The sequence below is a fragment of the Pinus tabuliformis genome, chromosome 9 (assembly GCF_031772625.1).
Source record: "Pinus tabuliformis cultivar Carrire ecotype Pingquan chromosome 9, CPIR1, whole genome shotgun sequence".
Taxonomy (NCBI): Eukaryota; Viridiplantae; Streptophyta; class Pinopsida; order Pinales; family Pinaceae; genus Pinus; species Pinus tabuliformis.
Genome location: NC_142307.1, coordinates 992280179 through 992293723, shown reverse-complemented (window position 1 = coordinate 992293723; position 13545 = coordinate 992280179). Strand labels below are relative to the sequence as shown.

At 35.0% G+C, this 13545-nt stretch overlaps 1 protein-coding gene across 1 annotated transcript in view; it reads right to left on the bottom strand.

Annotated features, from left to right (window-relative positions):
- LOC149152062 (cysteine-rich receptor-like protein kinase 15) overlaps nt 1-13545 on the bottom strand; it is a 63370-nt gene that overhangs the window by 16937 nt on the left and 32888 nt on the right. The window contains exons 4-8 of the mRNA XM_089443360.1: nt 13119-13258; nt 12788-12998; nt 12456-12690; nt 12037-12187; nt 11302-11601 (exon numbers count right to left, since the gene is read on the bottom strand). Coding sequence (XP_089299486.1) covers nt 11302-11601; nt 12037-12187; nt 12456-12690; nt 12788-12998; nt 13119-13258 — 1037 coding nt within the window. The remainder of the gene's footprint in view (nt 1-11301; nt 11602-12036; nt 12188-12455; nt 12691-12787; nt 12999-13118; nt 13259-13545) is intronic.

Sequence of the window (13545 nt, the reverse complement as noted above, 5' to 3'; positions counted from 1 at the left end):
TGAAATGTGGTATGGCCACATTCCTTTGGTGAGGCTTCCCAAGGTCTTTGGTTCCACGTGTTATTCCTTCATAGCTAAGGAACAGAGAAACAAACTTAATGTAAGGATTCATAAATGTATCTTCTTGGGGTACTCAAATACGTCCAAAGAATATCATCTCTATGATGAAGTGAATAAGAAGTTTATAATATCTAGAGATGTGATCTTTCTTTGATCTTCCAAGACTGACAATGTTGTTGAGTGGAAGCTTGATCGCTTGGATAGATTTGGACATGAAAAGTATTTTCAAGAGTTTGATAATGAGATTCCACATCTTGAAGGGGGATCCCTATACCCTATCAATATGTTGAATCTCCTTCTGAAGCACTCTCTCCCTGACATGAAGCTCCAACCAATGATCACGATCACACTTTGAGTGATGTGATTGATAGAATTGGGAGGCTAAATCTTTATTCACCCCATCTCAATCAACTAAGAAACTCTTGCCATCTCATAAAGGTCCTCCAAAATGGCTGACAAAGACACTTGAAAGTGTTTTTCTTGATGAGGTTGGAAAGACAAGAACAAGAATCTCATCCAGACATAATGAAGGTGATGTAGAAAATCTTGATTCACCTGTTGATATGGATGTTTCTTATGGCCGTGAACTAAATTGTCCAAATATTTTGAACCAACTTCCTTCAAAAAAGTCACTTCTCATGATGAATGAAAAGAAGAGATGCAGAAAGAATATGATGCCTTGATAAATAATGTCACCTAGAAGTTGGTTGATCCACCATTGCGAACCAAACCAATAGGCTACAAGTGGGTCTTCAAGAACAAGTATAAAGCAGATGGCTCACTTGACAAGAATAAAGCCAAGCTTGTGGCAAAAGGTTTTGAACAGAACTAAAGACTCGATTATGAGGAGATTTTTTCCCCCATAGCAAAATGGGCTGCATAAGGCTTCATATTTCAACCTCAGGTGGATGCAGGTCTATTGACCTTTTTTTTTAATTGATGACCTAGATGGATTCTCAAGGGAATATGCTCAGCATATGCTTCGTTTGAATTCTTATCAACAAATGTGGTGTGTTAGAGAGTCTGTTGGGTTGTGTTGAATTCTAAAAAAATTAAAAATTTGATGTCGGTGGTATGTTCTTCCCCTATTTCAATGATAATGATTTTTCCTGACACTCCATCCTCGTCCCATGATTGTATTTATGATTTTTTGTTGTTATTATCCGATAGTGGTGGCCATGGCCTTTCCTCTTGGAGGCAGTGGTTGGAAATTGATAATCCAATTCAATTTTATCTCTGGGCACCTCAAGACGTGATCCAAATCTAATTCACTTCAAATGGCATCCGTTATCTTAACTTGTGTGCATCTCTGACTCATTTTCCCCCAATCCACCTCAACGTTTAGTTTTATATCATTCATGTTGTGTGGAACAATACATTCCAAAGTTGAAAATTAATGTTTAATGACATTTTTGTTTAATTTTGTTAATTTATTGCAATATTTTTTTTTGTATTATTATTTCTATTGTTATATATTTATCAAGATACAAACAAAGCCTTTGCCTATATCAACCACATTAATATTTTTAATGTGGTTGTGCCAATTAAAAATAGTCTAAATTTTCAAAATGTTATATTTTAATTTTATAATTAATTAAAAATTTAATATAATTAGCCTATTTTAATTTTATATTTAATTAAAAAAGATTAATGAAAAAAGAAAAATATAATATAAAAGAAAAAAATTGATATGATTAAATTTCATGTGGTTTGAATATCTATTTTCAAAAATTAAAAATATAATCATCTCCTATCCCGTCATGGAATCTTTGTGCACACTTCCAGAATGCAACGAGAGATAAGTTATCTTTAATCGTATTAGCAGAGACATTCTTTAGAGTCTGCTACCTCCACAAAACGAAGAGCCCAACAAATCCTTGTCTTTATATAAGATAACATGAATGGTAAGTGAAATAGCAATCTCGATATACTTGCCAGACTAGTGTAGCCCCCAAGTTGGTGGACTTAGGGTGTACTGAGTCAATTTTGCAAGCGTTAGATAATATTGTCTTAAATTGATATGGTTTTCTTTTCATTCTTAACTCTCTTAAATGAGTTTCTTAACTTCTATTCTCTTAAGTGACCATTGTCTTAAATATAAATTTTTGCCTTAAAAATTTTTCTCTGTTTTTGTCTTAAATATAAAGTTTTTTTTCCTTAAATTTAAATTTTATATTTAAAACAATTCAATTAATATTAAATTTTAATGTAAAATAACTAAGAATAGTATAACCACAAAAAAATAATTAATGTGGTTGATATATAGAAAGACTTCATAAATATAACAAAAAAATTATTGCAACACAAAGAATGTCTCACCAATACATACCATGTATAAAAAGATTATGGGTCAACTTTAACTTGAGGGAAAAAAATGAATTACATGTCTTATTGTAAAATGGACCATTTTGCTAAATAAAATTTGCTTATATGTTAATTTCCCCATCTAATTAGAATTGAAATAATGTCAAATCCATTGGTGGGCGGGGAGTCACATGGCACGAATCTAATTTAACTTAACAAAAAAAGGGAATTACACATCTTATTGTAAAATGGACCATTTTGTTAAATAAAATTTTCTTATATATTAATTTCCCCATCTAATTAGAATATGAACATATTAGAATTGTAATAATCTCAAATCCCTAGGAAATTGGTGGGCATAGAACCAAGTGACAAAAATATAAATTTTTAAATTTATTAAAAGTCAATGCAAACTAACAAACTAACACACTAGATTTGTTTATAAACATAAATACTAAGCATATGTTGAGCGAATTACCTTGAGAACCAATCTAGGAATTCAATTAAAAGAATAAAAATTAAGTTGAAATAAAAAGTCTTAATCAATAAAAAAAAAAAGTGAACTTTTAATAATAAAAAAAATCTTTAATCTTTAAAAAATATATATATCTTAAAAAAAAAATATAATAATGTTTGGTGCCAAAAAAGTTATTTGTTTCTTTAGCAGAATAAGATGCTCAACGAATCAAAAGCTTTAAATTGAAAATATTTGTAGCTATCTTTTAAAATCTTGGAACACTTATGTAGGTGTAAGCGAAACCTTTGTCTCGTTCAGCTTTCTTGCAAGCTTGTTTATGCACACCCTCCAGCCTCCTGCCCAACATCCTCTCATCCTCATCTCTCGTGGATTAATGAATGGAAATTCTAATTTCCTCTCACGAGTGCGTCGTGTCAAAACACAGCTCGACCTTCTCTTTCCAACAATGTTTTTCTTTCTTTGATTCCTTCTCCAATGCTAAAGGCAGCCGAAAGCGCTCACATTGATTTCGATTCCAACCGTGTATTGCTCAAGTTGTCGACAAAGTAGTAACAACACTTCTGCCTCTCACTAGTGTCCACCATAGTTGACTAGGTCCATTCATTCGACCCATTTGACACAATAAGCTCACAATGGATGCCTCCATCCTTGGGTGTTTGATCCTTTTGGTAAGGAATTTTTATACTGGTCGCTGGGTTGAACCACAATGAGAGTGGCACTCTTCTCCTGTAGCGACGAGGCCTAATCTAAAATCTCGGTAGGTAACTTCTACATCAGATGCCCCTCTTTTTCATGATGCTTCGTTATCTCATTAGGCAGTGGGAACTCTCACAACCGTAGCAAAAACGATGGACATGTCAGAGCAGCGATCTCTCACTAGACACTTATAGTCTCCATTTTTCTAGGTAGGGAATTAAGTTTAGTCATGCTATATACCATGTCGAGAGTAGAAATTATTGCAAAGACAAACACAAATGTGTTAAGAGTTCTATATTAATTAAATAATAATATAATATAAATATATGTTGTTATAATAATATAATATAAATATATGTTGTTTTAGAAAAGAGAAATTAGTTGAAAAAATATCTCAACTTTACGCCAATTTAAAAAGCTAATTAGTTAGATCCAACTAAACTTGAACAACTTTCTAAGTAATATCAGTTGCTTTCTTTTAAAGAACAAACTCTAAATAATATTAACTCACTTTTTTTAAAAAGAACAGACTCTAAATAATATTAACTCTTTTTTTTTAAACAACAAACTCTATATAATTATAAGCCAACTTCAAAAAAAAAAAAAAATCACTAGCATGACTACTGTACTCTAACATAACATACAATGATATGTGGTTTAATAGTTAGTTTCGCTGAGTGAAGCCCACGAGACCGCAGTTCAAATTTCATTGAGTATAGTGTCCAGCTATGATCTCGGCTCAAAGAGTAGACTCCCCCTATCCATGAGTCTCAGGATATATGGCTTGCAGGTTGTTGGATATACTCCTCGTGTTATAGATCTCATTGAGTATAGTGACCTTCTATGATCTGGGCTCAAGGAGTAGACTCATTGGATATACTCTTGGTGTTATAAATCTCATTGAGTATAATGTCCTTCTATGATCTCCGCTCAAGGAGAGACTCCCCTTATTCGTGAGTCTCGGGGTATATATGGCTCACTGTTGGATATACTCCTCGTGTTATAGATCTCATTGAGTATAATGAGATCTCAATGAGTATAATTTCGTGCTATGATCTCGGCTCAAGGAATAGACTCCCCTTATCGGTGAGTCTCTGGCTTGTTGTTCGATATACTCCTCGTGTTATAGATCTCATTGACTATAATGCCCTGTTATGATCTCGGCTCAAGGAGTAGACTCCCCTTATAGATCTCATTGAGCATAATGTCCTGCTATGATCTCGACTCAAGGAGTAGACTCCCCTTATCTATGATTCTCAGAGTATATTTGGCTTGCAAGTGCTTGTAGGTCGTTGGATATACTCCTGGTGTTATAGTGGCAACAACGGGGGTCCTGAGACTCCCTTAGATTAGTCCAAAAGTTACTGATAGACTCCTCTTATCCGTGAGTCTCGAAGTATATGTGGCTTGTAAGTTGTTGGATATACTCTTAGTGTTATAGTGGCAGCAATAAAATTGATCCTAAATCTCCCTTAGATTTATCCAAAAAATTATATGTTCATCATATAATTAAAAGACAATATACTCCAACATAACATAATCATCCCAAAAATTCTATACCCCAACATGTTGGGAGGAAAAAAGTTAGCAAACATAAGAAATACATGGCGAATATTAAGGATTTATCTGGAATAAAATTGATGCTTTACAACTTGTGTTGAATAATTTACGTGTTCATTATTAGTTTGTGAAGCAAATACATGTATTAGAATATGCACATAAAATATCAAGGATTTATCCTCGATAAGATGGATGCTTTATAGTTTGTGTTGGAAAATTTACATATCTTCATTGGTTAAGGCTTTATAGTTTTAAAAATGAAAAATAAATGACACACTGGAATATTATAAACAACTTCAATGATGATAGTAAAAGGTGGTTTTTTAGAATAGGTTGGTTATATATTTAAATATATTTAATATTGTTTAAATTTTTAATATAAAAAATTAATATTTGAACATAATATATATAACAAAAAAAAAATTTAAGAATTTTATTAAAAATAATTAATATTTATATATAGCAAAAAAATTTAAGAATTTTATTAAAAATAATTAATATTAAAGAATATAGAAAAAATTTTATTTTAAATGTTCCATTTAACCTCATGTAAGATAATAGAATGCATTTTTTTTTCCATCGGAAAGAATTGAGCTGATCAACCCCGAAGGGGATCAAGCCCTGCTGCTTACTAGCTGACCTAACCCAAAGGGCATCGAGGAGAATTGACCCTATGACCTCCCGATTGGCGAGGTACTTTAACAACGGGGATTCGACCGATTGAGCTAACCCTTGGGGCTAAGATAATAGAATGCATTATTTTTAGTGATAATTCAATTAATAGTGATTTAATGTATTAAATTAAAAAAAAAAACACACACAATATTAAAAATATTAAATTTATGCAAATTATCATGCTAATGTGTGTAATGAATATATTAAAGTCAAAATCATGTAACTCTAATGCAAATATAATTATATTTTATTTTGTCATTGAAAATGGCTTTCATTATATTTTCAAAAAAACATAGCATACAAAAAGATCTCAAGAGTCCCCGCTCTCTCACTCTGACCAGACTTTTTGAGATTGGGGGCTGGAGGGTACCAGGAATAACAGTTTGTATACTTTATTTCCGGAGGGCGTTGTCACCTTAGCATACTAGGAGTAACACAAAAAGAGAGTTGAACTGATAGCAGCATATCAAGGAGGTGGGTGAGGGGGCATTACAGGGGGAGCTACAAAGTAACCAGCACGATCATGAATGTGGAAGTCAATATGTTCCACCCGTGCTTCCAAGCTGTGGAGGTGGTCATTTCTGCCTCATTAACTGCGTCGAAGTTTATCCAACTGCTCCAAAATGGCATTTTGACTATATTCAATATCAGCAAAATAAGCTACAATCATTATGATCTTCATCTTTGTGATCTCTAAGAATGTCAATGTCAAGTTGCATGTGTCGCAGTTGCTCGACAATAGATTCCATGGAGGCGGGAGCCACCAGGCGACCTAGCCAACTAGTGGGAGGAATTACCTCAGCTTCTTCTATTTCCTGGCTGGTCGAGTTAGTAGAGGACGAATGGTGACCTGGCTTAGGACTCCCAGCCTGGGTATCTGACCCATCCCGCAGCGAGGATGACCTCATTGTTGTGGCATCCTACAGGTGATGGTGGTTGACAGCCCATTACAGGCGAAGCCGACAAAGATATCTTGAGTGAACCTACACAAAATACAAATTGGTTCAATACCACGAACCCACTGACCCGAACAAGAATGAATTACCAGACCAATGCCACTATCAGAGGGGCGAGACGGGCAAGCGTGTACTCAAACCAGGTAACAGAGCGTAGCAGATCCTGAATACAACCCTAAATCTTGATAGAGATAGAACACACAACCCCAAGCATAGACAAAGAGCCTATTGTTATCTTTGGGCCAGAGAAGAGGCCCAAACCCAGAGCAAAATTTACCAGAGACCAGAATGATACCCACGCACCTGCGAAGACAAGCAAGAGTCCTTGCGAGAGAGAGTGGAACCAGAAGCAGCTGCAGGAGCGAAAAGGGCTTATAACCAGCAAAGGCGTGGAAACAACACCAAACCATGATTGTTCGGGTGCCTGGATGTTAAGGGCAGACTAGGAGACGTATCCCAACTGACTCCCAGGAACTGCAGATGTTTGCTGCAGTCCTCACCCAAGGTCGAAACCCCTATGAGGCACCATAGACCCACACCCGAACATTTCCACTCGCCTTCAAACCCAAATTCATTGCCCAAACTACTAAACTGAAGTGAGTCACTTGTCGATCTTCAAATTTAACCACATAGTTCATGAGGGAGATCTTCGCACAAGAGGAGTTAATGTTAGGACATATCATGATGGGGGAGTTAACGGACTTTCACGAGACACTTGTACTTCGACATGAGCATCGCATCAGAGAAGAATGTAAATATAATTTTGAAAGAAATATAAATGTAGAAAAGAAACAATTAAAAAATATTATTTTGAAAGAAAAAAAAAAAAAAATTAATATTATAAGACAAAGAGAAAGACAGAAACACCACCTATGACCTTGACTGCAATATCTCAAATTATAATACTTTCCAAATTATAAATAATACTTCTTAAATTTAGAATAATCAAATTAATAAAAAACATATAAATATAAAAAATTGACTATTAATTAAAATAAAAAATAATTTAAATTTCCCATAACTCTATATATACTAAATAGTTCCCATATTTAACCTTATTTAACCATCTATAAAATTAAAATTCTAAAAAAAAATTCGTCCCAAAAATATATTCTCAAATAAAACCCATCATTAAAAAGTAACTTAAACCTACCCCAAGTCATTACCCAACCTCATTTTCAAAAAGCCCTTATCAAAAGACTCAGTTTCGAATCGCACGAAAAAAATTGCAAAAGGAAAACCATTTTTAAACAAATTAAAATATCCAAAATTAATCCATCGGAACTTAACCAAGCTTCTTCACACAAAGCACAACACCGAGCAACATAGTTGTATATATGTATCTGGTTACTTGGCTAACTTTGAATTCAAACTTAAATCTTTACCATAGAATGCGCCAAAAGCCATAATAGGTTTCAAACTGTCTACCTAATTAATGTCCCAGAACAATATGTGTCGTATTTAGATATACGTAAACAGGCGAAACATGGAAATATACAAATTACAATATGTAGACAGACAAATACTGAGAATCTAAATTAGGCAAATCATGGTAATCTACAAATTACAATATGTAAACAGACGAACACTAGGAATACAAATTACGCGTTTTACCTGGGTGATAAGTCTGTTATAGATCTCATTGAGTATAGTCTTATGATCTTAATCAAGGAGTAGACTCTCCTTATTCGTCTATTTCTCACCATCTTTATCATATCATGTAAAAGTGCGAGGAGAGCAATTAAGGAAGCTGTTGATGAATCTCTTAAAATGGACAAGATAAAAATATACAAAGCCCTAACTAAAAGGAAAAAGAGGCAGTACATTCGTCAAAGACAGGAGAATCTCTTACACCTCTCTAAGGTAGATCCTAAGAAATTTTGGAGGCAGATTCTAACTAGGAAGACTAAGGATAATAATAAAATTGCTCTTCACGATTGGAATTCCTATCTTAAAAAACTTTATGAATCTCCAAATGTCATGGATAATTCGGAAACCCTTCTCACAACGAAAGAAGTTTTCTCTTTAGAAGACATTAAGTTTGGGGTTAATCGCCTCGCTAATGGGAAAGCTAAGGACATTGAAGGTTACCAAGCGGAAATCTTAAAAATTGGAGGTCCTGTCCTCATCCCCCACATCCACAAGCTTTTCAATCAAGCAGTCAAGCAAGGGTTCCCTAATCCTTGGACTGAGAGCCTCATTATCCCCATTTTTAAAAGTGGGGATACAAATAACCCCTCTAATTATCGAACAATTATGATCAGCGCTCTCTTAGCCAAGTTATATGGTATTATTTTGGAAAAGAAGTTAAGCATATGGCTTGAAAATGAAGGTAAGCGGGCTAAAGGCCAAGCAGGTTTCAGAAGGCATTACTCAACAATAGACCACCTTGTTACGCTTAGGATCATTGCGGAGGAATGTCGTAATGATAAATCCAATTTATTTTGTTGCTTTGTGGACTTTATAAAGGCTTTCGACACGGTTCCTAGATAGAACCTTTGGAATAGATTAGAAGAGCTAAAGGTTCCTCTTGAGTTGAGAGCTGCCGCTATAAGGTTATACGAGAATGTAATTGCCAAGCTAAAGAGCAATGAGGGTTGGTCGAAAGATATTAAGTGTAACACCGGAGTTAAACAAGGTTGCCCCCTCTCCCCTACCCTATTTGGCATTTACATCGATAAGCTCGAAGGCTATTTAGAGGAAGCAGGATGTGATGGCACGATCTTAGCTGGGATAGTCGTCATCCTTCTTCTTTATGCTGACGATATTGTTCTTTTGGCAAGGTGTCCATCTGATCTTAATAAGCAACTCAAGCTTCTTAAGGATTTCTGCTCTACCATGGTATGACTGTTAACACTAACAAAACAAAAGTTATGATTATCAAATCCAAGGACACTTACAATAATTTTATGTATGACAATAATAACTTGGAGGAAGTGTATTCTTACAAGTACCTAGGGATTGATATTCATCACAAGCTCCACTGGGACCATAGCATTGAGAAAAGGATTAATGGGGGGTGGAAAGCTTATTTTGGTCTTGAAAATAATTGTAAAATAGCAAACCTCGTAATGTGGGATAAAAAGAAGTTCCTCTTTGAAACTTTAGTCACTCCTGTTATCTTATATGGCTGTGAGGTTTGGGGTTGCAGCATCTCCAGAGAATCATGGAGAAAGATTGAGCAAATCCAGAAGCGTTTTATAACTTATAACCTGAAAATTAAAAGTAATACACCCTATCCTATTCTCCTTGTAGAAGCAGGTCTTTACCCTATTGAGAGCCTAGCTATGCTTAGGTTTCTGTTGTACAAGCACAAATCAGTAACATAGACGATCATAGACTTCCTAAGCTAGCTTTAAACTCTAGCCAAAACCACCTAAGGCTCAATCGAGGGTGGCATAAAGACACAAGGGCCTGGTTAAACTATTGGGAGTCTGATCAACGAAAATGATGCATTGCAAAACATAAATAACATTAAAGATATTGTTACCTCTAAGTTCAAAGAAAAAATGTGGTGTGAGAAAGATTTAGCGGCTAAATGAAAATTAAGTTATTATAAGAAGGTCATCAACCCCACCCTAGAAGATCAAAAGTATCTCTCTATTTTAACTAGCTCAAAGAAGAAAATTAATATAGCAAAGATTAGAACGAATTCTCATGAGCTCCATAGTGAAACAGGTCGTTGGGCAGTTCCTAAAACACCATGGATGGAAAGGATCTGCCATATATGTGGGAATAGGAACATCGAGGATGAAAACCACTTCCTCTTAGAATGCCCTGTGTATAACCACATTAAATCTCAGTTTCAAAATCTTTGTTACAAACCTGACCTTCCTAGCCTTTTACAATGTCAAAATTATAATGAGCTCGGGAGGCTTCTCTCCAAGCTTTTTGAGCATAGAAATAAAATCTTAAATCAAAATAAATAATTTATTTCTTTAGGTCCGATAGACCATTGTTTGGTCTCAGCGGAGGTTAACCATCATCATCATCATCATCATCATATACTAAATATTTACCATATTTAATCTTATTTAACCATCTTTAAAATTAAGATTCTAAAATAAATTTAATTTATTAAAAATATTCTTCCCAAAAACATATTCTGAAATAAAACCAATCCTTAAAAATAACTTAAAGCTACACCAAGTCCCTACCCAAGCTCATTTTCAAAAAGCCCCTGTCAAAAGACTCAGTTTCGAATCGCACGAAAAAAATTGCAAAAGGAAAACCATTTTTAAACAAATTAAAATATCCAAAAATATTCCATCGAAACTTAACCAAGCTTCTTCACACAAGGCCCAACACCGAGCAATATATTTGTATATATGTATCTGGGTACTCGGCTAACTTTGAATTCAAATTTAAATCTTTACCATAGAATGTGCCAAAAGCCATAATAGGTCCACGAACAATATGTGTCGTATTTAGAAATACGTGAACAGGCGAATCATGGGAATATACAAATTACAATATGTAAACAGACGAATACTGGGAATACAAATTACGCGTTTCACCTGGGTGATAAGTCTGTAATGCTATTATTGGCATTTGATAGAGGGACCACAATACGAAACTGAGATGAAACGGCTGATACAGAAGATGTGGTCGCACAGACCCAGAAGTAGCGGATTCGCTAGTTTTGGAAAGATTGGACTCCACAAAAGCAGGCTTTGTGGGATTTGGTAAGGTCACGGAAGGAGATGAAAGCATCAAAGATATTGCAGACATTGGTGGACGAAGTGTGGGGTCGGCTTGCGTACACAAAAGACCAACATGAATGCATCTCAACGCTTGCTCCTCATCGCATCTTTCAATTATCGATGGATCAATCATCTGCACAATATTTCCTTGTTTATATAACCTCCAGGCCTGCATAATCACAACGAATCGTCATTTTGATATTCAATTTATACATGATGGAGAGATCCATAAGATCGGCCTCAATTTAATTTTATAGTGAATGACTGCAGAAATTCATATCAATATAGATTAACAGTGAAATCTCTAAACTCAGGTTTAGATAAACAGTTTTAAATAGTTGAGTTTAGATAAACAGTTTTAAATAGTTGAGTTTAGATAAACAGTTTTTAAGAAAGCATACATATTTTATTTTGTTGATTTGAATCAGTACGTATTTTTTAAGATATTTTGTTGATTTTGAATCGGTAAGAAGAAACCCATGTAATTTTAAAGAAGAAACATATATTTTTAATCATTAGATCATTCAAATTTATAATTCATAACATCTTCCTATCTTTAAGCCCACTCAAACTGTATCAATCTATATAACATACCCTATCTTACCCATGTTAAAAGCATCTGCATTTCAGGCGACAAACTGTAATCCGCGTTCTTTCTCCCCGTGATAAGTTCCAGGAGAAGAACTCCAAAGCTATAAACGTCAGCTCTTACAGATGATTGCCCCTGCATAGCATACTCTGGTGCCATATACCCGCTGCATGTACAAATTACATTGTCGTGATTATATAGAAAGGGAAAATTGAGGAACAACAAACTGAAAATTACTTGTGAATGAAAGCCTAGTCCTGGACCTTAGAAAATTAAAACATAAACGAGAAGGTAAATCCCCAAATGAAAAATAGTCATGAGTAAAATTACAATACTCTCGATCCTCTTGAAATCAAATCAGCACAGTACAACATATGCATCCCTATTGCTTTTGACAGTGTGTGAGAGTGATGATTATTGTTTTGAGATCTTACTAAGTTCCAGCAACTCTTGTGCTGACGTGACTCTCATCTTCACGAAAAAGCCTTGCTAGGCCGAAATCTGCTATCTTAGGATTCGGTCCCTCGTCTAACAAAATATTGCTTGCTTTAATATCACGATGAATAATCCGCAGTTGTGAATTCTGGTGCAGATAGAGAAGACCACGAGCTACTCCCACTATAATGTTATAGCGCTTCTGCCAATCAAGCTGGTTGCGTTTGTTTGGATCTGTATCCCTGGATGCAAGCAAGACAATAACTAATTATCATGACCCAACTAATTTAACGCGTTTTATCAACATACAAAGTAAGTTGAAATAACTTACCGAATAGGATTTTATCGAGGTTCTTATTAGGTAAATACTCATAAACAAGCAATCTTTCTGATCCCTCAGCACAACAGCCGAGTAGGTTCACAAGGTTTCGATGTTGAATATTGGCCACAAGCTGAACTTCATTTAGAAATTCTCTCTTTCCTTGCAGAGACCTTAAGGAGAGCTTCTTACGGCTATTTTTTTTTCCATCTTCTGCAGTTCCCTGAGACATTTGGAAAAAAATATCAATATGAAGATTATGACGAGGTTGCGGAGAGAGCAGCCTGCCGACTAATGATATAAGATTCTATAAACTAGCAGAAGCTTTCTAAGGGTATGGTACCTTGTATACAGCGCCAAATCCACCTTCCCCAAGCTTGTTATTTTCATGAAAATTTTCCGTAGCAATTATCAATGCTTCCATGGTAAACACAATTTTCCAATCTTGCCTGATTAATGTGTCTTCCTCAATTTGTCGATCACCTAAACAATGAAGCACAGTTTGGTTACTGTTATCATTTCGTAGGTTTCAATATAGTTTAACAGAGCAAACTGTCCTAGCTATCGTATAGTAGTGTCATTGTGATGATCCATCACATCATGTTTTTTGAAGCCAGATAAGAGAGATGCATCTTGCGTTAGCCCCAATAAAGACCTAAGCGACCATCAACTCTCTGTGTGCGTCTTTGTAAGTTACTGTGTACTAAATCTAAAAGTTTATTGAAAAGGGTGTCTAACTAGCTCATACTCGTGACCTTATGCCTGAATTT